Source organism: Aphis gossypii, chromosome 2 (assembly GCF_020184175.1).
Source record: "Aphis gossypii isolate Hap1 chromosome 2, ASM2018417v2, whole genome shotgun sequence".
NCBI lineage: Eukaryota > Metazoa > Arthropoda > Insecta > Hemiptera > Aphididae > Aphis > Aphis gossypii.
In genome coordinates this window covers 83521558-83547676 of record NC_065531.1, presented here as the reverse complement: position 1 = coordinate 83547676, position 26119 = coordinate 83521558, and the positions used below count along the sequence as shown (strand labels likewise).

The 26119-nt window shown below is 25.2% G+C and overlaps 4 protein-coding genes across 13 annotated transcripts; 3 read left to right on the top strand and 1 right to left on the bottom strand.

Annotated features, from left to right (window-relative positions):
- The first annotated feature begins 1307 nt into the window (after positions 1-1307).
- Positions 1308-3925, top strand: LOC114129924 (la protein homolog). 2 transcript variants are annotated; one of them, XM_050199686.1, is made up of 2 exons: positions 1308-1548; positions 2633-3925. In XM_050199686.1, exon 2 carries the CDS (start codon positions 2644-2646, stop codon positions 3295-3297), a length of 654 nt encoding a protein of 217 aa, XP_050055643.1. In that variant the 5' UTR covers positions 1308-1548; positions 2633-2643; the 3' UTR covers positions 3298-3925. The 2 variants fall into 2 exon arrangements, with proteins under 2 accessions (XP_050055643.1, XP_027850595.2); XM_027994794.2 differs by lacking the exon at positions 1308-1548 and adding an exon at positions 2174-2558.
- Positions 3926-4717: 792 nt separating this feature from the next.
- Positions 4718-25986, bottom strand: LOC114129920 (ubiquitin-conjugating enzyme E2 T-like). Of its 3 annotated transcripts, none has more exons than XM_050199688.1 (5): positions 25864-25986; positions 5520-5629; positions 5355-5424; positions 5076-5280; positions 4718-4991 (listed from the first exon to the last, which is right to left on the bottom strand). In XM_050199688.1, the coding sequence occupies exons 2-5, from the start codon at positions 5608-5610 to the stop codon at positions 4905-4907; spliced, it is 453 nt and encodes a 150-aa protein (XP_050055645.1). In that variant the 5' UTR covers positions 5611-5629; positions 25864-25986; the 3' UTR covers positions 4718-4904. The 3 variants fall into 3 exon arrangements, with proteins under 3 accessions (XP_050055645.1, XP_027850586.1, XP_027850587.1); XM_027994785.2 differs by lacking the exon at positions 25864-25986 and adding an exon at positions 6648-6867; XM_027994786.2 differs by lacking the exon at positions 25864-25986 and adding an exon at positions 5755-5932.
- Positions 6989-16336, top strand: LOC114129919 (metacaspase-2-like). Of its 5 annotated transcripts, XM_050199684.1 has the most exons (13): positions 6989-7246; positions 7625-7795; positions 7907-8450; positions 8702-8841; positions 8914-9003; positions 9657-9752; positions 9821-10036; positions 10506-10580; positions 11003-13704; positions 14672-15027; positions 15172-15375; positions 15710-15800; positions 16138-16336. In XM_050199684.1, the coding sequence occupies exons 1-13, from the start codon at positions 7204-7206 to the stop codon at positions 16237-16239; spliced, it is 4830 nt and encodes a 1609-aa protein (XP_050055641.1). In that variant the 5' UTR covers positions 6989-7203; the 3' UTR covers positions 16240-16336. The 5 variants fall into 5 exon arrangements, with proteins under 5 accessions (XP_050055641.1, XP_027850584.2, XP_027850582.2 ...); XM_027994783.2 differs by lacking the exon at positions 8914-9003 and having other exon boundaries at positions 8702-8808; XM_027994781.2 differs by lacking the exon at positions 8914-9003.
- Positions 18448-25052, top strand: LOC114129922 (vacuolar protein sorting-associated protein 51 homolog). 3 transcript variants are annotated; one of them, XM_027994792.2, is made up of 15 exons: positions 18448-18596; positions 20736-20870; positions 20940-21041; positions 21115-21234; positions 21330-21470; positions 21552-21704; positions 21957-22060; positions 22123-22323; positions 22393-22606; positions 22738-22956; positions 23031-23195; positions 23256-23366; positions 24034-24261; positions 24326-24438; positions 24866-25052. In XM_027994792.2, the coding sequence occupies exons 2-15, from the start codon at positions 20808-20810 to the stop codon at positions 24972-24974; spliced, it is 2043 nt and encodes a 680-aa protein (XP_027850593.1). In that variant the 5' UTR covers positions 18448-18596; positions 20736-20807; the 3' UTR covers positions 24975-25052. The 3 variants fall into 3 exon arrangements, with proteins under 3 accessions (XP_027850593.1, XP_027850590.1, XP_027850591.1); XM_027994789.2 differs by lacking the exon at positions 18448-18596 and adding an exon at positions 20115-20351; XM_027994790.2 differs by lacking the exon at positions 18448-18596 and adding an exon at positions 20123-20329.
- Positions 25987-26119: the final 133 nt, after the last annotated feature.

Here is a 26119-nt window from a genome sequence, read left to right as displayed (position 1 = left end):
TAATTACAAAAAAGTGGTTAGCAAATTATCTAAATTTGAACTTAAAAAGGTTAAAAAAAAATCTTTAAAACGTATGAAGAACTTTGTTCCTATTGAATTGTCAAGGTTTTTGACAATGAACACTTAATATAATAATAATCAATATTATTTATAGAAAAAAAAATTTTAAATAAATTGAAAATTTTAAATGTCTATAAATTGCTACAAAAAAATTAAACTCTTTAAAAACTATATACTATATCACCTGTAATATGTATAGAAAATTATAAAATACACAAGGTAAAAATTTCAAATAACTATGGTTATTGGTTTTAAATTATTTTTAAGTTTAGTATATTCATCGCTCAATGAAAAATTTAAAATGCCCTATTAAGTTATTACAAAAACAAGATTAGTAGGTTATTTAATATAACTATAAGTACATTATTTATACTTTATAGTAAATAGACTTATCTGTTTTTCTTTTTTTTTCTGTTACAAGAATCAAATAAGTACCTACCTATAAGACATACATGTCTATGTAGAAAAGATTCACCTATCTGATTCTTATTGTAAATAACGATCACATTTCAATAAAATAAATAAATAGAAGCATTATATATGCAAGTAATAGTTTGAATTATGTTAAATATAGCTTTTGTTTTATTTAAAATAATGGCGAAGAAAATTCAGATTAGTCCATGTCGATGGCAAACTCATAGTTCAAATCCATTACATTTTTATAAAACATATTTAGAACTACACGAGAACTGATATGCGTATCTAATATAGTATCTTTAATATTCATAGGATTTAAAATTATAAATAAGTTTAATTTTCAAACCATAAAAGTATTTATTTATCCTGAATAGTTTCAAAAAGTAAACTTGTCTATTTTTTTCAGAAAACACTTGAATTTAAAAATTACTAATTAGAAACGTTATTAATTAATATTTTTGTTTGACCAGTGACCGCCAAATGATGTTTAAAGGTTTTTGTACTGAAAACAAGGAAATTGTAGACTATATAGTCATATTAATTGTTATATAATAAACTACAATAATGTATAATATACAAATATTATATTGTTTGGAAAATTACTTAAACAACAACCTTCATACACAATTAAAATTGACTTAAATAACTATTATTGATAAAACATTAAGATTTAATAATAACAATAGCTTAAAGGTACTTTGACACTGTCAACACCAACTATAATTGTTGTATTGTACCATATAAAAACGAATGAAAACAGTAACAGTCGGACATCAAAATAATAATTAGCATAAAACTGGCATACAACGTCTTAGTTCGTTCAGTTCTATCTTGGATCCAAATACGGCGACTAGGTGATTGCTGTCTCCCGAATACATTGATTTAATAATCGATAATTAATAAATTATTCTTACGTCATATAAGTATTTTGGTGTTAAAATTAATTTATAGTTATCTTTAAAACTACATTATATCGATTATCCGTTCCACCCAAACATTCAATCGTCAATCGGGCTAGGGAATATTGTATTTTGCTTTTCGTCGTACATGAGAATTTCGTTATTAAAACAGGTAAGTCGGATTTAAATGAACAAGTCGAGTATATTATTATTATAGATTATGTTGTATAAAATGTCGGACTGAATTAATGATTAAACAATAATCAAATATTATTCATGTCTGAAGATGAATCATCAAGCATAAGTTCTCAACCCAGTTTTAAAAACTGAGGTGATGAATGTATTGATTTTACAATGATTTATGTGGTTTTTTTATATTATTAGGCTGTAACAAAATATTCATTATTCATAGTATAAAAAATGCTTTAATCAGTACTTAATTAAATACTTATTTAAAATGTAATAAAAATAATATATAGTTTTTTTTTATTTGTTTAAATTAAACGTTAAAATTAATATAATAATTTAAAACTTAATTTGAATCACGTATTTAATAAATGATAAAAAAAACCGCTTAAAATGTATAACGGACCAGTGAAAACGCGGTATACAGAAATCGCTCTATGGCGTGTCTTGGGTTTTCCAGTACAGGACCCGTCGTGCCACCCAAAACGCTTTACTCAACAGTCAACGATGAGCTTTATAATATGACATCGATTACTGCCTTGTGTTTTTGTTATTAAGGAATACGTTTTCTTTTAGGTTATTTTTAATAATAAGTAAAATATCTTAGAAAATTAGAACGATAGAGTGATGAGAACATAATATTATTATAGTAATATAGTCCGAGTCCCGGATTACGATCTATTTCTATACCTAGTGTCTCAGTCTCACCATTGTGGTTTTACTACGGAGTTGTACTTTTTTAAACGGCGATTGTGACCAGAAGACATCGTTTTTTTATACATACTTTTGCGTCGAGTAACTACGCTAATTCTTCTATTTAAATTACAAATATTATATTATATTTGTGCACTTTAGTATTTCTACTTAAGACGGTATATTATAATTTATAAGTAATATAGTGGTTACACTAATATAGTCGACTACACTGGGGTTTTAAAAAATAGAAAAAAATAAATATTGTCGCGTTTGATCTTAAATCCTACCTTTACGCATTAGGTAATGATGGAATTTGAAGTTTTGTATATTACATACAACTTATTTTTTATACTTATAAAATTGTTTTAATTTAGTCGAAATCGCAATGGCAGCGTCCAGCTTCAAACACGTCACTGGAGTCTGGGGACAGGAATGTTCCAGTTCCGAAACTTCGAGCCGCGATTTGAAAATTATCAAACAACTTGAGTTTTATTTTAGCGATACCAATTTGCCATACGACAAATTCCTTCAGGCCCAGATCAAGCATGACGACGGCTGGGTGCCGATCAGCGTGCTGTTGACGTTCAAAATGTTGAAGTCCATCACCAGAAACTCGGAAGTGATCGCGTCAGCCGTCAAGAACGCTGTTGACAGTATCGTGGAAGTCGACGAAACGGACAAAAAGATCAGACGTAAACCAAAAATCGTTGCGCCCGTCCCTGAACGCAGTTTGTTCAAGGAAATTGTCGAACGGTCAATTTACTGCAGCGGTTTCCCGAGGACGGCCACCGTAGATGAACTTTTGGAATTCGCTGAGACCTTTGGTGACAACGTTATTACGAAAACCACTCCTATGAGATTCAAAACCAAAACGTTTAAAGGTTCCCTTTATTTTACGTTCAGCACTAAAAGTGAGGCGGAAAAGTTTTTAGAAAGAAAATCTGTCGAATACAATGGTGTTGAAATAGAGCGTATGTGGGAAAGTGATTTTTTAGGAAATTACAAACACAAAGCTTATAGCCCATTTAATTATGAATAGTATTTCTAATGTTATGGTACATTTTATACAAAAACATTACATCATTACAAAGGTAAATTAAGTTTATTTTATTTGTTACTATAAATTGATTTCTTTATCGCCATAGACGGTCAGTTATTTTAGTTTTATTATTTTAAATCCGTACTTTATTACTTATTATTACATGTAGTTGTAAATGTTTGATAATATTATAAGTTTAGCCAGATAGGTTATTATATATTATCTTTTATATTATATTGTGTTTTTATATTTTTTAATAAATCATTCAATTTAAAGAACTTAGAACAATAATATTGTAGTGTAATGATTGTAATAAAATCGAGTTAGAATTTTACTCATAATTAGACTTTCACGTAATTTGGTCGGTTCAATATAATCCAATGATAATTACCCACACGGCCACGATTTTAGATACTATCTAATAAATAGGTATTTCTATTTATCTTCTACGAGTACAATACAAAATATCCGATGAACTTAGTATTTTCTGATATCTCTATAAAATAATGTTATTTGCATCAGTATGATTAATTTAAATATCTATTTTTGAACATGTCCTATAAAACTTTTTTAGCCACATGTAGATATCATTCTTAGAATCCTATCATCTTCATTATAACACTAAAATAGACATGATATAATAATCGTATCAATTGGTACCAATCGCTTTGATCTGAATTAATGTGACTTGTGAGATTGTGTTTTTCAATATTAAATTATATTGCTGTTATTAATAAATTATTTTATTCTGTCTTGAATTTGATTTGGCTGATTGCCAATTAATAATTACTATAGTATATAATATATACTATTTTTTTTTAGAATTTATTGCATTGTGTGTTTTGTTTATTTGAAAATGTTTTATTAAATGTCCATAGTCCATTTAGTTGTTAATGTATCACATCATCAAATTTATCTACACTTGACGTGTATTTAACATGCATTAGTGGATCATATGCATATGTATATAGTTCTATGTTTCTTGGTACACATTTTGTGGTGCGTTCTATTGGTAAGTACACAATACTGTATGCCATACACATGACAAAATCGAGAACCTTTTGGAAGAATTGATAAATTTTATTTTGTTTTATGGAGAGCTTTCTAAATGGAAACACCATGGCACTATGGTGTGTCAAATATATTGATTAGTGATTACGTGTATTCCTTCATATCATCCACTATTGGGCAAATTATACTTTTTGGGTACACTGGACCATTAATTCAGAAAAATTGAATTTTTAATTTATTTTGGGAATAAAAATCAAAATCAAATATATAGATGTGTAATGGGAGATTAGGAAATAATTCCCATTTGCTTTTACCACCATAATAAGAGGATGATATAAATTTAAATTTGTAATTAATAATAATATTATATTACAATAGTTTGTACTTGGGTTATAATAATACTTTCAAATGGTAAAAAACTTTTTCCTGTATTCAATATTTCTTATCCAACCAATATTTTAAATCACAAAAAATAATAAATTTTAAAAAAGTATACAAAGAAAGTTTAAAATTTACAAGCTAGTAATTCGGTTGGCTGAAATATTATCTTATAAAATAATAGTAGAATATTAGAAACATATTAAATTAAAATATAATTATTCGATGACTGAAATAGCATGTTCTTTAGTATAGTGTTTAGCTTTGGTTTCAAATGTTTCTTTATCATTCTTAAATTCTTTTGCCTAAAAATCATAACAAAGACATAAGTTAATATTAGAAATTAGAAACTGCAATAAAAAAATGCATTTAATGACTAATGTACATACAATGTCCAGTACAAGTGGATCATTAGGATTTGGACAGTTCATTAAATTACATATGGCAACTAATACACCTTCAATGTTTATTAATGGTTTCCATGCACCAGATGGGGGCATTTTCAAAATGTCTAAACAGATTCTGCCACCGCTATCTATGTTTGGATGATAAACAGGTGTAATGAATGTCACTCTAGGAGGTTCAAATGGATACCTATTGTCACACAATTTGGTAAAAATGATTAACAAAACAACATTCACATATGATATTAAATAATTCATATTTACTTCACTGGCAATTCTATCTGCAATTTGAAAATTCCGTTTTCATATGGAGAATCTTTAGGTCCATGAAGTTCTAAGACAGTTAAATTAATTTTTTTTTTTTTAATTCAAGTTAATTATAATCTTAATTTTGTAGTGAAATTATTTAAAAAAATACATATGTCTTACCAGCTTCTAAAACAGAGGTTGATCCTTCTTTAACATTAACTTTCATTCCAAATGGGGGTTTGTTAAGCAATTGGCCAAGTTCTTTTTTCATACGTGGTGTATTTAATAAACTAAAGTTACAAAAAAAAAACAATAAAATAATATTATACAAGTAGGTACAATAAGAAATTTTATATCGATCTAAAAAACTTGTTTTGGCACAAGTTAGCTTTAGTATTGGAGTCAATTGACTTACTATCAAACTTAAAGGTGAGAATATTATCTAGGGCATCACATAGGCTTTTATTGATGTCAATACTTAAAAATGAGATACAAGCATTTTAAAGTTTTAATACTCTACATAGCAGCTATAACCACAGAGTAATTACTCTATGGCTATAACTCATTTTAAAATGAAACCATTTAATCATCAACAAAAGTCTAGGTGATTACCTAGATATTATTCTTATCTTTAAGTTTGATAATAGCTTAAAATTGACTTCAATATTCAAATTAACTAACAACATAAAATAGGTTCTGTTGAACAAAAATTTTACTATGTTGGACGTTAGTAAGATGGAGACAATACTGAATACATGTGAAATGTGGATACGATGTGATGTCCTCTTAATAATTCCATTCAATTAAATTGTTTCTATATTTTTTTTATAATATTTGTCCTCAATTATAATTATCATAAAAAAAATTAAATTACGGCCAAATATTCATAAACAGCTCACAGATATTTTTTTGGTACTAGCTTGCCGGCCCAATCTAGGCCTACACAAAACCACCTATTTTAACTGTAATTACTTATTAATTTTAAAGATTTCAAACTATTATTATATTTTCTAATGTAATTACACCAAAAAAAAAAAAAAAAATGAGGAAAAGTATCAAAGAGACTAAGAAATAAATAATGCTTCAACATATTTCCTAATTACTTTGTTTTAATGGAAATTTGTAAAATACCTATTTCGATTGAGCTTAAAGGATAATAAATAAGATGGTTACCTATTATTCCTATGCTTTAGACATTTTTTCTTTTTGAATAATTTAATCTCGTCTACATAATGTTTAACTTTATAATATTATACAATGTATTTAAGAAACAAAAAGTTAAGCCATACAAATTCACAATACTCTTACTTCATGCTTGATCGACGAGTTAAGTTCTTACGATTACAAAAAAAATACAAAATTAGAGGCGCAGAAATACTGGAACCACGATCTTAAATCATGACTGGAACTGAATAGATTATTAAATAGATGAATTAATGTCTTTAATATATTTATTTCGTGTGACTGATTACTGACAACTGTACCTATCATAGGACATGGCACATGGTCTATAATAAAGTAAATAAATTACATACCGTCAAACTACTAATATGATTTTATTTCTACCTATATAATATTATGTATATAGGTATGTAATATTGTAGTAAGCTCTATTATCTCTATCTATGTTTTTAATATTGTTAACTCTTATCACGCGAACCGTTTACTTCTAAATTCTGATTCTTTGAGAATGATCGAAATCCATGACAAATTTAATTTGTCATGTCGAAATCCGAATATTGCTATTCACGGTCACCTACTATTAATTATTGCAGAAATTGCATAAAATATCACCACAATTGCCTATACACTATAATTTTTTAATTTTTTTTTTATGATTTGCCATATTATATAACTATAAAAAATGGAACCATTGATGCCATCCGAAATCGCTCGTTTAGTATACGGTAAGTAGTTATTATTTATTTTTATAAAATTCACACCACTAGCAGTATATTTTGTAGATTTATTTCTTGAGACTAGAAGTTCTAATGTTGTATAATATATTGATATTTTTTGATATCTCTGGTTAGGTCAGCGTACAAAGAACTACTGTTTTCAATTTTAATTTTATCAAAATGTGTAGGTACATTGATTTTGTGATTTTAATTAAATACTCACTAAATGGTTTTGATTACTATATATTTTATACTTGCTGTTATATTATGTCTTATAAAGATTTTATTGACTTTTTTTAGAATACTATAATAAGTTTAAAAATAACTTGACATTAGTATATTGGTATATATGCTACAGATTTTTATATTTTTTATCTGTTGATTCAGGTTATTTAAAGAACGAAAAAAATGAAGATACTGCTGAATGTTTTTTAAAATCCTCTCCTTGTTTAACTGAATGTTATCAGATGTTTAAGACTAAAAGAAACTTTAATATAAAAGTGAATGGGTTCAATTTACATGATATATTTGACCTTTTTGGAACTATGAGTAGCATGAGTAAGTTTTGTATACATATTACTTGTTTTTATCAATTAAATTTTTTATAAATTATATAAATTATTATAAATCCAAAAAATATTATTTATATTTTTTATGTTTTGGTTTTAGTTGAAGAACGAATATCTGAAACATGTGAATCGAAAACATTAATTGAAAAATTACAGTATTTGCTAGATTTAAATCATACAACAACCAAAGAAGATAAATCTACTGAGATCAAATTAAATATGGTTGACAAATGTGTTGGTAATAGAGTTCACACTAAAGATCAGGGTACACATATATCAATAAATATAGAAGCAAATAAAAGTACATGTACATCAGAAGAATTATTAAAAGTCCCATTGTTCCCTGAAATAATTTCTAATAATGTTTATAAAACAGAAGAAGTTGACTCATTTAATAACGAGACCACTTTAAACAATGAGAGAAATTTAAGTACATTTTCTTTATCTAGTCCATCTTCTGAGATACATCTAATAGATAATAATGTGAGGGCAACATTTTTCAAAATTGAAGACAAACAATCTCCAATATTTCAAGTTAATAAACAAATGTGTAGTACTCCAGAAAAAAAAAAAGATGAACCAAAAATTAGTATTGAATCAATACCACAATTTAGTCCAAAATATATTCATAATTTAATTTCTGTGTATGTATTAATATTGTAAATATTTATGATTAATTTTAGTTGTATGTTTTTACTTTATGTTTAAAATGAATACAATTTTTGCACAAATGATTTACTACAACTGTATACCAGTTTTATATTTAGAAAATCGTAAAAACTTAAGATATAGGGAGTGAAACGTATTTCTAATATTATTCTTAAAATTTTAATATTTTATAGTTAATAAATTATACAACTCTAATGCATAGTTTTTAAAAACTTTATTTTTATAGTGATCAGACAAAATATCAGAAAGTTCCAGAAGCAACATCACTCGATTCTATGCCTGGATTCTCTAAAGAAGATAGGATAAAGGATGGATCAATTGTGATTGATACTGGTGAATTAGTTGATACATTTTTGAATGATCAAAGTTTGTTGAAAAAAATCGCTGATACTATAAATACATGTTTTAAAACTCATAAAAAAACTTTTAATATATTAGAAGGGAATTTAGATCCTCCTACTCTAGAAAAAGCATTAAATTCTACTCAGACTGATCCACAAATAAAAAATATACTAGATGAGTTTTTAGGTATGTTTCCAGATTAAATCAATAAAAAAATAAATAATAAATGCCAAAAAGATTTTTAAATACTTATATAGTATACCATAAATATTTTCTTTATGAATTGTTTAGATACATTTGTAGATCTTAATAACTTTTAGTAGTGATTTTTTTAATTGTTATTATTTACTTATTGTGAGTATTTAGTTTTAAAAAATATAATATAATTTAAAGTTTTTATTTAAAAATTTTTCGAACGTTTATTATTTATAACATCATTATTATTATAAATTAGATCAATTCTATATAAATTTTAAAAAGGGGTATCTAACTAAACACATTTTTCTAATATTATAATTAAATGTTTGTGAATTATTAATAATATTAACATTTGGAAGAATATCAATTGATATCCAAGTGTTATGTTAATACTTAAAATATTATACTATTATAGCAAAAGTATATGTATAAATATTAGTTAAAAAAACTGGTTTTATGGTTTTTCAGTCATAATCAAAATATTATAAGGTATTTGACATGAAATTAACTGTAAAAAATTCAATATAAATTAATTATTAATATATTCTTAATATATTCTTTTGTTATAAATATTATATCTACTTATTCAGAATGTATCTTTGGTATAATATAATACAAATAAGCTTTTCTGTAATTTTCAGTTTTTAATGTTGACAATGCTGAAATTGGTAAAAAAGCATATACTAATGATCATCTAGGCTCAATTAAATCACGTTTACGTAGTGCCAAGAAAAAAGGTATAAAAAACTGATATTCAATTATGGTGTTCAATCAATAAGTCAAATGGTTTTACATGTTTAAATAGACGATGTGCTTCACAAATTTAAAAAGAATAGTTTTAATAACCAAAATCATATTGTTTATGGTAATGAAGAATGTATACAAGTTGATAATAATATTGTATTGATACATGAAGGAAATATCAAAACAACAGCTTTTGAAAGTTATGATTTATTATCAAATCAATTAGTTCTACTATCAACTGATTCATATAACTTTGACTCTACTAAAATAGAACCAGGTATACTTTATGGAATTGAATAACATGAATAAATTGTTTTAATATGATTTATTTTATTTTATTTGTGTGTATAATTTTTATTAATTTACTATAGTTTTTAAATACCTAATTCATACACGATTTTGTTTATTAATGTTTAAAAGCTACTGTTCTCTTAATTTCATATGATGAGTATTAATAAAATTGTGAACATACAATTTAGCTTATTGAAAATATAAAAATATTAATCAAAGTTATGTACAATAAATTGTATACCTATTAATTTCATACTTAAATAGTGTGAAGTTGTTAAGAGTGTTTAACTAAATTTAATATCTAAATACATTTTTAAGGACTGTATTTAGATAGTCAATGAATTAATTAACTATTAATTTTAAAAGTTTGATTTAGCAAAAACATTATATTAAACTTGATGTAATTGCTATTGTTAATGCTATCGTCATTTTATATTATTATTATTTTTTTTTAGAAGAAAATTGTTTATCTAAAGCAAACTATGTGAAAATTGCTCCAAAAATAACTCCTCTGTTGAAAATTCAGCAAGGTATGTAAAGTTTCTTAGTAAAAATATTGATGAAACTATTGCAATAATTAAATTCTTAATCTTACATAATGCTCTATTAACAAAAGGTATTTATTCAAAAAATACTATATACTGTCCTATATAATGTCCTATATACTATATACTATATATTGCAATTTGTTTAAGCTTAGTAAATAATAATTAAATGTGCTGGATAAGGATCATTTTATGAATAACTTAATTTGATGTTACTTACCATTACTGTCATAAGAAATTGAAACATAACTTAACACAAACGAGGGATAAGATTTAAATAATGTATAAATAATAATTTACATAAAAATATATTAATAGAGACAAATGAGCTTTACATAAATTTACTTATAAATAATAATAAAAATATAACTATTATTAGATATTGTATTAATAGTTTTTACTTTTAGTTCCTGAAAAACAGGTATTTCCAAAACGAAGAAAACATGGCATAATGAGTAAATTTGGGAAAAGAAATATAATTTCTAGACAGCTGCCTATTCAGACTCCTAAATCAATTATTATTGAAGTTCCTAGTCAACGTTCATTTGAAACTCAAGAAAAAATTAATATTGAGAAAAATGATATTATTAAATTACCTGAAGTTTCATCTAAAGTTAATGATACGATTTGTTATAATACTCCAGTTGATAGACTACAACCTCCAAAAAATAAAAGTATGAGTACACCTCGTAGGAGAAGAACTCATGTAAGGTGTTTAGATTTTACCACTCCACAGCCTAAGAATATGACTCAAAATCAAGCTCATTCAAGGCTTCTTTATAATACCCACAAAAAATTTGAAAAATGTTTGGAAGAACCTTCGTCTAGTCCTATACCAGTACTGCAAGCTGATTGGGGATCAGTTAATGGATTTGAATCAATTATTAAAAAAGAAAATATTAAACACTGGGATACAGATATTCGAGAAATGGTGGGTGCTGGGATTTTAACATCAGATGCTGATGGAAGAAAAAGAACAAAAAAGAAAACACCAATAAAAAATATTAAACGTGTTATTGATCAAAATAATTCTATAGTTCTGACTGAAGAACAAAAGAAATCAAGCAATAATTTAATTATTGCAAATGAATTTGACACTGATATATCAAGTATTTCTGAAAGTACATATGATGATTTAAATAAGCCATTAAAGGAACAGATAAAATTCCCTATTTCATTGGAAAATTCTGGTAAAATAATTGAATTGTTTAATGAACAAACTCCAATTGTTTCTGATACATCAATTAATGTCAACAATAAAAAATTGTTAAAAAACCAAAGTGAACTTATGACTCCCTTCAAAAAAATTGACAAGATAACTGAGCTTAATAATGGACAACTTTCTATCAAATCTGATTCTTTAAAAAGTCAATGTGGTATAACTCAAATCCATTCGGAACAGTCTCATGCTAATATTAATGAACAAGAAAATAATCAAAATCAATTAATTAAATCTCCTAGCTTAGAAATTGAACCAAAAAAAACAAAACAGGAAAAAGATCCTAACTTTTTAAAAATGTTTAATAATTATAATTATTTATTAACAAAAAAAAAGTTAATTAAATCAACCAAATATTTAAAAGAACAAGGTTTATTAGATAAAACTCATACTAACAACTCCAATGAATTAAGTAGTCCTATGAAACCTATTAGTATTGAACCAGTTAATACTAATCTAGTTGAAACCCCATACAAACGTGATGATGGTGTTGTTGATGTACCCAAAACTCCTATTTCAAAAATAAAATGTCTTACACAAGTAAATTCATTAACAGAAACACCTTCGATCGAGGTATTCAAAAAAACATCATATTTAAATAAACAGCCAATTTTACAATTTCCTTCTACTTCAAGAAATTTGGGGTCTGTTGACACTTTGATTGTACTACCCGAACAGGATTCTATTAAAACCTCAAAAAATACCAATTGTGAAATTGGTTTGAGAGAATTTTTAAACCCCTCTATTCAGATTAAAACTACTAACAATAAATTATCTAACAAAACAAAAATAGATAAATTTGAATGTACTCCTTTAAAATCTAAAGTAAAATGTTTAAGTAAATCTAAAGTAAAAAGTCTATTAAAAAGAAAAAATATTGAAGCAAAAAAAAAACAATTTTATGAGTCTGTTAAAGTTGAGTTGTTTGGAAGTGAAGTTTCATCGAGTTCAAGTTCCTGTGAATTAATAAATACTAATGAACAAACTGAAACAATAATTATTAATAAAAAACCTCAAGATAAAGAAAAAATATCTGGTTTTAAACATATACCCAAGAGAAAAATAGTTAATTCTATGCCTGTTGTAAATGTTACTAGTGTTGAAAATCATTTGTTAAATGAGTTAAATAATCAACCTACCAAGATTCCTTCTATTAAACCAATTATAGTACAACATGAGAATAATAATGATAATACTTCAGAAAAAATAAAGAAGGAAAATTCAAAAAATATAAAAAAGTTCATGGTACATTTTGATGACCCAATAGAAAAAATTTTTAGTTTATCTAAAAGTCCAAGTAAATCCACCAACAAAAATACTAGTAAAATACCAAAAAAAAATACAATTAATGACAACTCTGAACAGTTGATTGGTTTAAGTAGATATTTGAATAAAACATCAAGAACATATGGTTGTAGACTAAAAGGTAAAAAAGTCAAAACAATTGAACCCAGGATTAAGACAACTAAAACAGATAATATTAATTCAAAAATGCATAATGTAAATAGATCTAGTGAGAATATTTCAACAAGTTATTCTAGTAATAAAAAAAAATCTCATGATATGAAAAATCAAAGAATTAAATTATCTGAAAGTTGTATAACAGACTTAAATGAAGTGTCTTATGAGATTGAAAATAATGCAGTTCATAATAAAAATATTGTACCATTAGATTTTGAGCAAACTAAATGCCTAGATGATAACATTTTTAATCCAAATTGTATTACTAATAAAAACAATAACATTGTTAATAATATTTCCTGTGTTACTATTAGACATGATGATAAATTAGATACTCAGATTAACAAAATTTCTGATCCAATTGACTATATGGAATATTTAAAAAAGTCAAAGGTGTATGAAGTAATTACTGAAGATGGTAAACATGAGGTATGTTTATTAGTTTATTACTATTTTAATTATTTAACAGTTAAATAATCCTTTGTTATCTGTTAAGTGTAGAGGTTATGTTTCCTGACATATTTTGCACAATTTACATAATTATAAAGCAGTGTAAAAAATATTCTCTAATGGCATAATATGTATCTTTAGTTATACATAAGATGACCATATGTTCCATTTTGTACAGGATATTCATATTTTTCATATATTTTTACTGTTATATATAAGGTTAGGGTTGTCCAAAATTAAGCTTTAATTATTAAAAAAAAAAAATACCTAAAATTAAAATTAGTTATTTATTAATAACTATTTAATTAAATTAATTCTGTATAAATATAATAGTATGTTATTGTTTACAGTAAAAATGAATAAGAATTTTTTTATAATAGTTTTGCCCAAAAAATTTATATTATAGACTATTTATTTTAGTAGTTATATATGTAATAATATAATAAAAATTATCTAATAAAATAACTAAGTTGTCCTATAATAACTACGAAATATAAAGGTTTTTAATTTATGGGTATTTAAAACTCAACTGCAGACATTGAGGGATTGTTGTACAAAAGGTTCTTTATAAGTGTGTATATTGTTTCCCTATTAAATAGTGTTAATGATATTTTTTTAATAAATTTACTTTCAGTGTAACAAAATTTTTCAATAATTCTGAATTTTATTAAAATAAAATTAGTCATAAGAATTACATTTTTTGTGTTCAAATGTATATCTTATACTTTATAATCTATCTGATAATACTATTTATACTATAATAAAAACTAATTTGTAGTTGAATAATTTCAAATTTAGAATTACCTACCATGTATTATTTGTTTTATATTGAACAGAATGTTAGAATTAAACTATATAATTCATAGGTGCTTAAATTGATGATTAATAACAGTTTTATATTGTATTATTTTTAATTATTATCATTATTTTATTAAATATTTTCCAGATGGTGTATTTACATTTATCAGAAAAATTTATTTTTCTTGATATACTCTCAGAATTAGACAGTACACAGCTATCCGATCCAATTACCTCAACGTTGATAACAGTAAACAAAAAGCTAGGTGACATTTCAGAAATAGAAAGTGGTGAATTGACAAATGATGAAGAAATACTCATACCTATAACTAGTACCCCTAAAGATGGTGTTAAGATAAAAAATGACAAAAATAACAGAGCCAGAAGAAGCCCTTCTATTTGGGAAGATTCTTTTCATAATTATCCAATAAGACATAGAAACAACAGATATAGAGAAACAAGCTATTTGCAAAATAATATTCATCGTAAATATGATAAATATAGGTAAATTTCAGTGAATATTAGCTAAAATTCATTATGGTTCAATTCTAAATGGTGCGAGTCAATATTTCTTTGAAAAAATTGAACAGTTATCTTTAAATATGATATTTTATATTCATTCTAATTTAATATTTCTTATGTAAATAGGACAAAGAAAATTCAACACCACAATGATCGATTACAATTTAATAATCAGAATCATTTTCAAAGAAGTAATCATCAAAATGTAAAAAGAGAGTTTTGGAAAGATATAGTAAGGGGTACTGATAAATTTAAGCATAAAGATGAAAAAAGATGTTACCATGATTATAGTAAAGGAAAAAATTGGGTTGAAGAAAATCCACAAAGAATGTAATGTATCTTATTCTAAAATTATAAATTATTTTCTATTATACTAAATAGTAAATACTTTATTTTACACTATTTATGTACTAATAGCTTTATTTTGAGAAAATATATCAAATTAAAAAAATTATTTTCAAATATTTTCATTGAAATTAATTATCATAAAAATACGTATTAAATTTTTGTTTAAAACTGGTAGACTGCTAAATTGGATTTCAGTATATTATATATTTATATACTATTCTATTAATATATTATTTTATGTTTGAGTGAGCTATTGTTTTAGGTACCTTATCAAAACTATATTGTATGATTGATCTTATTTCTTATACTTTTTCAGGTCACAAAGTGATGTACAAAAGTTCCGTAGATCAGAAAATATTGTTAATAAAGCTCTTAAAAGACCCATAAATCAAGAAATAAATAATAAGGTGAATGTGTTTATTAGTTTCTAAATAATTTTTTCTCCATAATTGATTTTTTTTTACTTTATGAATTAGTATTGATGATATTTTTTATTTATATAATTGATTTTGTGTTCTTTGAACACTATTATACATTTTTATTATCTTATGTTTAGATTTTAAACAATAAGTTTGTAATAATACATATTCCTATATTTTTTTTATAACTTGCCATAGAATATTAATTTTGTAATGTATTAAGATAAATCTCTTTGCTGATAACTAATAATTTGTCATAGTTATTTTTATAAAAACATTTAAAAATGTAGAATGATGTATTAAATGTATTTATTTATTTTTATAGACTCCAGCTAAGGTGTCAAAAGTTGAACATCAACGATTGCTGACAAATGTTGATGTTGATGATTTTTTGTCAGTTGTACACGGTAAAAATAAAAATTTATAATTTGTTGCTATTATTTATTTTTGTTTGATTTAAATGTTATGTTGTTAATTGTTACACTATTTAAAAATGTATAATAAATGTTTATTTGTTTCAACAATTTTGTTCAAGATTCTTCGTAAATTATATTAGTAAGTATAAGAATTAAGAATAAACAATAGTGTATATTAGTTGGTCTAGGCCCCAGCCCCTCCAAATCCCTCAACGCTACCACCATTCGCTGGGCGGGGTCGTTGGATTTGGCGAAATTACGGGGGTCCTAAAACTTATTAAAATAACCTATACGTCGTTATTCTTATTTTTTTCAAATACAAAGATATTCAATATTTCGAAGTATTTTAAATATAACTTTTATTTTTTAACACACATCATTAAATTTGAGGATACTAATAGTTGCGTTTCTGCTATAAAAAATGTCATTCATAAGTTAATATTTGGAGAATTTTTCTATTAGTACTTCTGGGTGGGTGGATGTTTGAGCTTTATAACTAATTATGCCATAGGCGTTTCTAAAAGTATCTGCACTTCTAGACTCTAATTAAAATATAATAAAGAGCTTAATGATTTTACCATATTTATTACGACACTTTCTATTACAGTTTACATTATTTACACTTAACAGTATTTACAGATTGAACATATTTCCTATATCCTGTAGATTGCAGAATACTTAATAATAATAATAATTATTATCAATAATGTCAATAACTCAATTTTTTACAGTGGCGTAGCATGAAACGTGGTGTCCCTAAGAAGTAGAGTCCCCTTAAAGACAAAAATTAAATTATCATATAATGAATAATGATTCTAGAAAAAGTCTGATGCTATAGAAGCTAAAAAAAATACAAAAATAATAATGTAATCGTCTTTTTACTTTTAAATTTATTTAAAACAATAACATAGAATACCTATTTATAAATGATTTTTTGTTCGGTTATAATTTATAATTTTTCAGTGTTTTTTTTTTTATATCACCATAAAATACTGTCTCAAATTGAAAAATTCTTCAAATTGGAGTGCATCTTTAAGGCTCTGCGAGCGGAGGGTTTGGCTTAAATACTTCCACTAGTCCACTGGCTATAATATGTTTTTGTCTAGGTACCTATATCGTAACAGTACGTTTTTGTTCTTAACACAGTCGTGACAATCGTGATATATTGTATAGGTACTTATAATTATCGCTGATTTTAACTCATAAATCAGTCATAATCTACCTATATAATATATTAATATATTGTAGTCGCGTTTAAAACGTGAAGATAAAAGAGTCGACCGCCGACCGGTGTAAAACTCTCGAGAGAATTGTACTGGGTTGTAGTCTCGCGTAGATAATATTAAATGATAGATTGATAGATTTAAATGTTGATCACCTAATTATCACATAGGTGTAGGGAACAACCGTACAGGGATTCCAACTGGATTAGTGCATAAGTATCTTACCATGCACAGATGTAGGTAAGTGTGTAACTGCAGTGGCACTGTCGGATTATATTGAAATAACTCGTTAAGTGAAGTTCTTGTCGGATCAAAGTTATATTTCATGTGTCCAAATAATGTATTGCATACAAATGATAAGTATTATTTAGTTTTATTTTAGATGAATGTTCTTGGCTTCATTATATTATTATGTATCTATAAGTATCTTCTTAGAATGCATGTCAACTCGAATAAGATAATATTCTACTCGTACATACTATATATATATATTGCTTATTGATTTCAATAACAACTCTGCAGTAAAGGCCATCAGGTATAGCCGGTATAAGTATTGGTTACCTACAATTACTATTATACTAATACTTAATATTTAGTTTAAATATTCACTACTAGCTGTCACCCGCGTGCTCCGCCCCCGTGGATAGTGGTTTGCAAATTGTGGGACTGTATCTTTGCATTATAGTTATTTAGATCATAAAATGCTATAAAGTGTACATACCTCATACCTACTTGTAGATAATTAAAACAATTTTTTACTCAAATTTATATCATTATTCTTACACCCGGGAAATATATTATAAAAAAATATTATAACGTCGTTAAATGAATAACAATAATAATAATTATTAAACAACATTGGACATGTCATTCTGTGGGTTTTCGCTTCATACAGCCAATCAGCGCGCTACTGATTTATATTATACTACTTTTCTATTGGTTATTATTATTATTAGATGCGTTTTAACATATCTTAACTATTCGAGTCTCAAGATTAAGTACTTCAGTCATAGTTAGAACGCAGTGATCTATACTTCAAAGTTCAAATCTCACAGGACCGTTCAAAACAGAGCCGTTGTCACATCTCATATACATCGACAATAATAATAATTGATTCATCGTCGATTCTATGTATACATTCTGAGGTAAGTCGTGGACGATTGCTTGACTATACCTACGCTTTAAACAATTATTTTAATATATAATGCAAATACGTTGAAATTCAAATTTTATAATAAAGACACAAAGCTTATTTTGTGTAATTTATTATGTTGTCTTTTCGAAATAAATGAAATAAAGGAAAGGAACACATATATGATAGATATATTTCGTTTTCACACAGAACAGTGTGTTTAGATTCAAATAACATATTTCTGTAAAAATCTGAATATGTCAAAAAGTATTGGACATGTTCCCTAACAAAAGTGGTACTAAAACCTCCAGCAAACTGTCAGGTATAACAGTGAAAAATTTGATGACGATACGTTGAACGGTGTGGATTTGTATGCGTGACAAAAATCGAGACTTGCTTTTATAGTATAAATTTACAAATAATTTATTAATCACATTAGATTAAATTTGTGTTGATTAACTTATGGTTGGTTTTAAGAAGTCCAAAATTATCTTATTCTCTTCAAGGTTAGGCCTATAAGCGAGATTTCTAGGTTTATTTGTATATTGTATTTGATTTATTTAATAAATACCCGCAGTTCACCATTGTATTATTATTTTCATAACTATTAATATTTATTCATATCTATCAAACCCATCCTAGGTTAGCTCTGTTTTTTTACCATGAAATCCAAGTAAAATCATTTGAACTCGAGAGTAATCCATAAGATATACTCGTCATCACAGAATGTTTACAACCACGATAATAATTATAGAAATACCTTATCTAGTTAGTATAGAAGTCTGTGTTTCATTTATATTTGTCTACCTCATTACTTGATAGTCTCATTTAATATAATTATCATCTTAATTCTTAATGTTATTACTTACTACATTGAAAAATTCGTTATAAACGTGGCGCGTGGCAGGAAAGTACAGCATTATGTGCATATGTAAAAACGTGAATTCGCAAACTTAGGAAGGATATATCCTACTTCTAAAATAATTATTTGAGCAAATTTTTTTTTGCACCATCGTTCTTAACTCGTTAAAATACATGTTTCAAAAAAAAAAAAATCGCATGGTAGCTACACTGCAATTGTTCCGTATCTTGATATGTTTTTAGTATTTCTGTTAATTGTTTGGATTTATCATGAATATTTATCTTCATATATTTTATTTATATATTTCGTAAAATACAATCAACATGATTTAAAACAATGATTGTGTGAAATTAACATATCGTTCAATTGATCTAAAAAATTACCAATATAATATATTATAATATGTTAAATAATATCTTTATAAATAATTTAGCACTACCTATTGACTACTGAGTATACCAGAGTACCTATAGTTAAGGTGTTATAATTAGATAGCAAGATTTTGATGAGTGGATTTAAGTAATTTATAAAAGGAGCAGACCATAGGCAACTCTTCGTACGAATTGGCCATTGCCGATAATATAAGGATTTCTTATCAATAACTCTATGCAATAATTATTACTGCTATCTTCGTGCACGTAATTTCTTGGGCAGTGAGTTATGATAACTGATAAGGGATAAAAAGTAAATAGTAAAATAGTAAAATACTACTAACTGTCTACTAAGTACTATAGGGTACTATAGTAGTTTTGTTCTTGTAACTTGTACAGTTGTACTTCGGTAGAAGAAAAAGTATTAATATTAATTACAAATATATGTTTTAAAATGGATATTAAACCAGGAAGTCCTTATGACATTAACGGTGCATGTTTCAATGCAGAAATGTATGTCAAAAAAGTACTTAAGGTAAAATAAACCCAGATATACCTATTGTAAACATTTCTCATTTCAGTTTTTCTTATGATTTTTCAGTAATTTTATTTGATAGCTTAAACATAGTTGATAGAAATTACAAATCATGACAAACAATTACTTTGAGTTTAAATTTCTTTGGGCTTCTACTATAATTTAAGTATAATTTGTACAATTATTAAAATTACAGTTAATTTAATCATTTTTAATTTTATTCTCACATTAAATTTGAAAATGCTTCTATTAAAAAATTCATAATACCTTATGTCTTGAAAGATACGTCTCCAAATCCAGATCTCTTTAATTTAATTATAGTTAATTAATACAAACCATTGTATGATAAAATTTAATATATTAATTCATAATATTATTATGCAGGAATCAAATTTAAAACAAGTAATTGACCATGAAAGAGAAATACATCAAGATATTCAATCTTTACATTCTGATATGCAAACTCTAGTGTATGAAAATTATAACAAATTTATTTTGGCTACTGATACAATTGGAAAAGTAAGATATTAAAACCAAAATAAAATGCCAGAATGGTTTGAATTTGTTAACTTTTTATTTATATTATAGATGAAAAATGATTTTAAAAGCTTAGAAGAAGACATGGAAATGCTCTTATCTAAAATGGATGAAATTACTCATACATCAGAAATAATTACATCAAATTTGCATGCAAGTGACAAAATTTTAGAAAAATTATTGTATTTTTTGAATAATTATTATATATGTATTTTATTATATTTAGGCTAATAGAGATGAAATATCAAAACTTTCAGAGACCCATACTTTATTAAAGCGTTTGCAATTTGTTTACACTCTTCCAACAACATTAAACAAACTTTTAACAAAAGGAGATTATGAACAGGTAAAGTAATGTATTTATATAAGTTATTCATGAAAATAAATAGTTAAATAATTAAAAAACAAAAATTTGTAATTTAAATGTATTTACTTTATTAGGTTGTTCAAGAATATTTACATGCTCAACGAGTTTTAACACAATATGGAAATCAAGAATCATTAAAGGGGATTCTTAATGATTGTAATAATATAGTGAATGAACTAATGAAAATCTTGTACAGTCATTTAAGAGATAAAGATGTAACTGTTTATTTATGGTTTATAATAACTTTAATCTAGCACTAAATTACAATTTGACCAGAATGGCCCTTTATGTTATAGATTACTGGTAAAGAATTAACTAAATCCGTTAATCTTTTACTTCAACTTGATGAGCCAGTTTTATCACTATGCAAAGAATTTTTGTTACACTCAAAAAATCGTCTTTTTGAATCATTGAATGTTCTTGAATTGCAAGTTGAAAATTTAAATCAAGTAAATTTAGTTATAATTCTTAGTTTTAATTTAATTTGTATTTTGAAATTGATACTACTACTACTAACTAGGTATTTCTAAAATATAATATACAAGTGTTATGTTCTCGGTTGTAATTTTCTTAATTATTGAATAATTAAAACCTTGGGTAATTACATTAAGTCTCAATATACCTATAAATTCTATTAAAATAATAACATATTTTGATGTTTATGATTTGTTATTTATTTGTATGTTTAATTATTTCTATAGGATATGATTGAATTTATTGATTTAGGAAGTGACACTTTCTTTAGTCAATTGTGCATGGTAATCGCTTCATTCAATGATATGTTTATTGAAAATCTATCAAAAAAGTAAAACATAATATAAAAAAAAAATGTTGATTTGTTTATTAATTATTATCTTTTTTTTTTAGTGATGAAAATGAAGAGATCGAAATCAGTATAAATCAATTAAATATGTTTGTTGAAGAAAATATGATTCGATACTTGGAAATAGTTCAATGTTATATTGATAAAAATACAAGTGACACCGCAATCCTTGTTAGAGCTTTGGACAGATTTTACAGAAAGATTCAAGCAATTGGAAAATTGTTTTCCTACAAAGATTTTACATTGTATGTATTTAAATCCATGAAATATTAGTATTATTGTAATATTGATAATAATATGATTAATATTCATAGGAATGCTTTGGAGATTATATCTTCTGCCGCCCGTCGTCAAACTAAATTACACTTGGCTATGTTAAAAGCACATTTCCATGATAAACTAGCAACTGTACGTCAATCATTAGTGTCTTTACAAAAACTAAACGATAATGGATTTGCTACTGAATCCTTAGCATCATTAACATCAGATGTAATAGAAAAAGTTAAAGGAATTTTACAAGATATTTCTGTAAGTAACTATTTATTATTATAATATATTCAAATTTAATAAAGAAACTAATTTTTCAAATTTTAGTTATTATTTCTACATCATTGATGTAATTTTATAATTACTAAAGAGTAGATTAATTTTGTGTTTAGGCATTTTTAGAACCAGAAGTATCATTTTCAACCAATCATGCTCTTCGAAAATCCATCAGTGTTGATAATGTACGCGAAGGACTTGTTGTGGGATTTTTACATTATTTATCTTCAGCTGCTCGTTCTTATACTATTTGCATACCTTGTCCACCCGCTTTTCTTTTCCTAATCATGACTAAAATGTGTCTCGAGTATCAAATGTCTGGTATTGGTCATTTGGTAAGCTAACTTAGATTCTTAAAAAATAAAAAGTAAAATATAGTATTTAATATTTATTATTAATTTATTTTTAGTTACAATTAGTTGATGAAACTTATGAGATTAATAAATATTTTGAAAACAAAAATAAGAATTCATCTCAACTTAGCTCTGAAGTTGAGCTGGCGTCAGATATGCATTCTGCTGCTCAAGATCTTGTAAATTATTATGTCCGGGTTGAAGGACTATCTATATCACAAGTAAGTAATATAAAACAATATTTGATATTGATCTAATTTATTTATACTTTTAATTTTTAGATGTTAAAGAAATCAGTTGAAACTCGTGATTGGCTTCATAGTTTAGAACCCAGAACAGTGCGTGCTGTTATGAAAAGAGTAGTTGAGGAAATCACCTCTGTTGATAGTCAAGTAAAATTCCTTATTTGTATTTGTATTAATAATATAGTAAATAATATTTTCAAATTAAAAAGTATTTGTGTTGTAGTAGTTTACTTTTTTCTTCATTTTAATTTAATAAAAAAAATAATTTTGATTTTAAAAATGCTTAATTGATAAAAATAACTTCAACTCTATTTACAAATAATTTTTTCATATTTAAATATATTCCAAGTCTAAATATTGAAGTTTACATACTAGTTTTTATGCAGACAGAGTTTTAAAAAATCAAATATTTATATAACAGAACCCGTAATGTATTTTCATTAGGTTTTCAGTAACAAAAAGAAGGATGTGTACTATCAGTAGAGATTAAAAAACTCTTTTATTAAATAATTATTAAAATATTCAAAACAATATTGTAGTAAACAATAATGATAGGTTTCTATATTTAGTATATAATATTTTTTATTTATTTTATCAACATTTCTCACAAGAATATTTTGATAAAGCTATTCATGTAGGTACAAAATAGTTTTGTATTAATATACATATGTTTTTTACATTATTTTAAACTTTTAAAGACAATAATAAATATTATTTAATTAAATAAAATATTTTTGTATATTTCTTTCTTTTTTTGTTCCAATATACGTTTAAGATCTTCTGCAATTATTAAAAAAACACCTTTTTGATCTAGGTTGGTGAATTATTTGAAGAAGGTATGCGAACAGACAGAAGTAGTGATTCGAGTCGTAGGACTCAAATGTCTAGACATATTAGAGCATGGTCGTCTGGTGGAACAGCTACAAATACCCAAACATTTTCCGCTATTAATAGGTTATTTTCAGAGCGTATAGACATATTTTCACCAGTTCAATTTTCAAGGGTTTCTATTACAACAGGAATTATTAAAATAAGTCTAAAGGTTTGATTATATCCTGTACAATTTTAATCTAAATTGTTTTAATTTTTTTCTCTTAATGTTTTAGACACTTTTAGAATGTGTTCGTTTAAGAACGTTCAATCGCTATGGACTTCAACAGGTTCAAGTTGATATTCATTATTTACAGCTTTATTTGTGGCGTTTTGTTTCAGATGAAAAGTATGATATTATATTATTTATAAAACATTATTTTTTAATTTAAAGGTCATTCAAATTAAATATAATTTCATAAATGTTTAAAAGTAATTGATTAAATTAAAGAAGTGAAATAACTTTAAAATACATATTTTCTAAGTTCTTACAAAATGAATTAATAAATTTATTTTGTGAATTACAAAGTATGTATGTACAAAGTAAATTATGCTATTATCCATTTATACTTAAAATATCTATTTAAATTGATTTATATACCATTAAATTATATTGCATACATTATGTGTTCTTATTTTCCTAATTTAAAATTAATTTAGATTTTAAAACATAATATTATTGAAAAATAAATTTAATGAATTATTAAAATGAGTGTTTAATTTACTAATAATTTGCTTTTGATTTCATCTAAATTCATTTCAATAATTTATTTCAGTTTAGTACATTTGCTTCTGGATGAAATATTGAGCAGCTCAGTTCATAGATGTTTAAATCCAGTGTTAATGGAACCAAGTGTTGTTGAAATCATTTGTGAAAGAGGTTAAATTACTTATATTATTTTTTATGTGTATAATGTAACTATGTTTTTATTTATAAATTATATTATACTATTTTGTTAATTATTCAAATCTACATTGTTTTATAGAATTTATTATATTTATTAATTCTAATGTATAAATATATCTTTATAATAAATAAGTTATTGGTAATAAATAGTGAATCTTGATGACTTAATGTAAATAAATTAAGAATATTTATATAAATTATATACTATTTAAAAAAACAAGACATTTATCATCAAAAAATATTTTCAAAAAAAATAAATTTATGGATTTTGAGATGGGCTGTTTTTTTTTGGTAATAATATCTATTTATCATTTAAAAATACCAATCAATCTAGTTACACAATATAATTTTTTTTTTTTTAAAAGGTTTGAAATTCTTGTATTGTCTTTAAATTCTAGTTTACTAGTATCCTACAAACAACTTTTAAAACTAATTTGGCTATACTTTATGTGTTTAGAAGTAATGAATTAAAAAAATTCGATTTTAAATATACCTATTCAATGCTTCGATTAAAATTTCATATACCTACCTACACACAATTTTATTTATTAAACCAACAAATTACGCTTTTTCAGATAAAAAAATAATAATCTAAGTTTTCTCCATCTTACAAAAATATTAAAAAGTACTATGTACTAAATTTGCGTTCAATGGCTTCGATTTTGTGTAATGACATTGATCTATTATTAAACTTAAAGGTAAGAACATTATTTGTTCTCATAGGTTTTTATACCATATTTTAATTTATAAGACGTAATTGCTATATGAGTGTGTAAAATATTACAATTTAAAAATTCTCATTGCTCGCTTAAAAATCAAAATATCGCAAAATAAAAAACCACGAGTAATCACAGATAATTTTCTTACCTTTAAATTTTATATTTAGTCAATTTTCTGATCCCTCTATTGTTAAAGGTTAAAATTTGAACTGCTGAACATAAATTTTCCATATCATACGTTCGTAAAACTGAGACAACACACACGCGAGTGATGAGCATTTCGTACTTTTAAATTCGAATCCATCAACAGGATAGTCCGATAATTTGAAAATCATTTATTTATCAATTATATCAAATTGGTGACATACGCGTGCGTATGCGAGAACAATAATTATTAGTGTCCC

Excerpts from the sequence above, each read along its gene's own strand:
- LOC114129924 (XM_050199686.1), top strand. The coding sequence starts at position 2,644 with ATGGCAGCGTCCAGCTTCAAACACGTCACTGGAGTCTGGGGACAGGAA.
- LOC114129920 (XM_027994785.2), bottom strand. Across the intron at positions 5,425-5,519 it reads AACCTCTGTTTTAGAAGCTG|AACTTCATGGACCTAAAGAT; the intron begins GTAAGACATATG and ends TAACTGTCTTAG. Across the intron at positions 5,281-5,354 it reads CAGATAGAATTGCCAGTGAA|GTATCCATTTGAACCTCCTA; the intron begins GTAAATATGAAT and ends GTGTGACAATAG.
- LOC114129919 (XM_027994784.2), top strand. The coding sequence starts at position 7,204 with ATGGAACCATTGATGCCATCCGAAATCGCTCGTTTAGTATACG. Across the intron at positions 7,796-7,906 it reads TGGAACTATGAGTAGCATGA|TTGAAGAACGAATATCTGAA; the intron begins GTAAGTTTTGTA and ends TTTTGGTTTTAG. Across the intron at positions 15,801-16,137 it reads ATCAAGAAATAAATAATAAG|ACTCCAGCTAAGGTGTCAAA; the intron begins GTGAATGTGTTT and ends TTATTTTTATAG.
- LOC114129922 (XM_027994789.2), top strand. The coding sequence starts at position 20,271 with ATGGATATTAAACCAGGAAGTCCTTATGACATTAACGGTGCATGTTTC. Across the intron at positions 21,471-21,551 it reads GTCATTTAAGAGATAAAGAT|ATTACTGGTAAAGAATTAAC; the intron begins GTAACTGTTTAT and ends TTTATGTTATAG. Across the intron at positions 24,262-24,325 it reads TTATTAAAATAAGTCTAAAG|ACACTTTTAGAATGTGTTCG; the intron begins GTTTGATTATAT and ends TTAATGTTTTAG.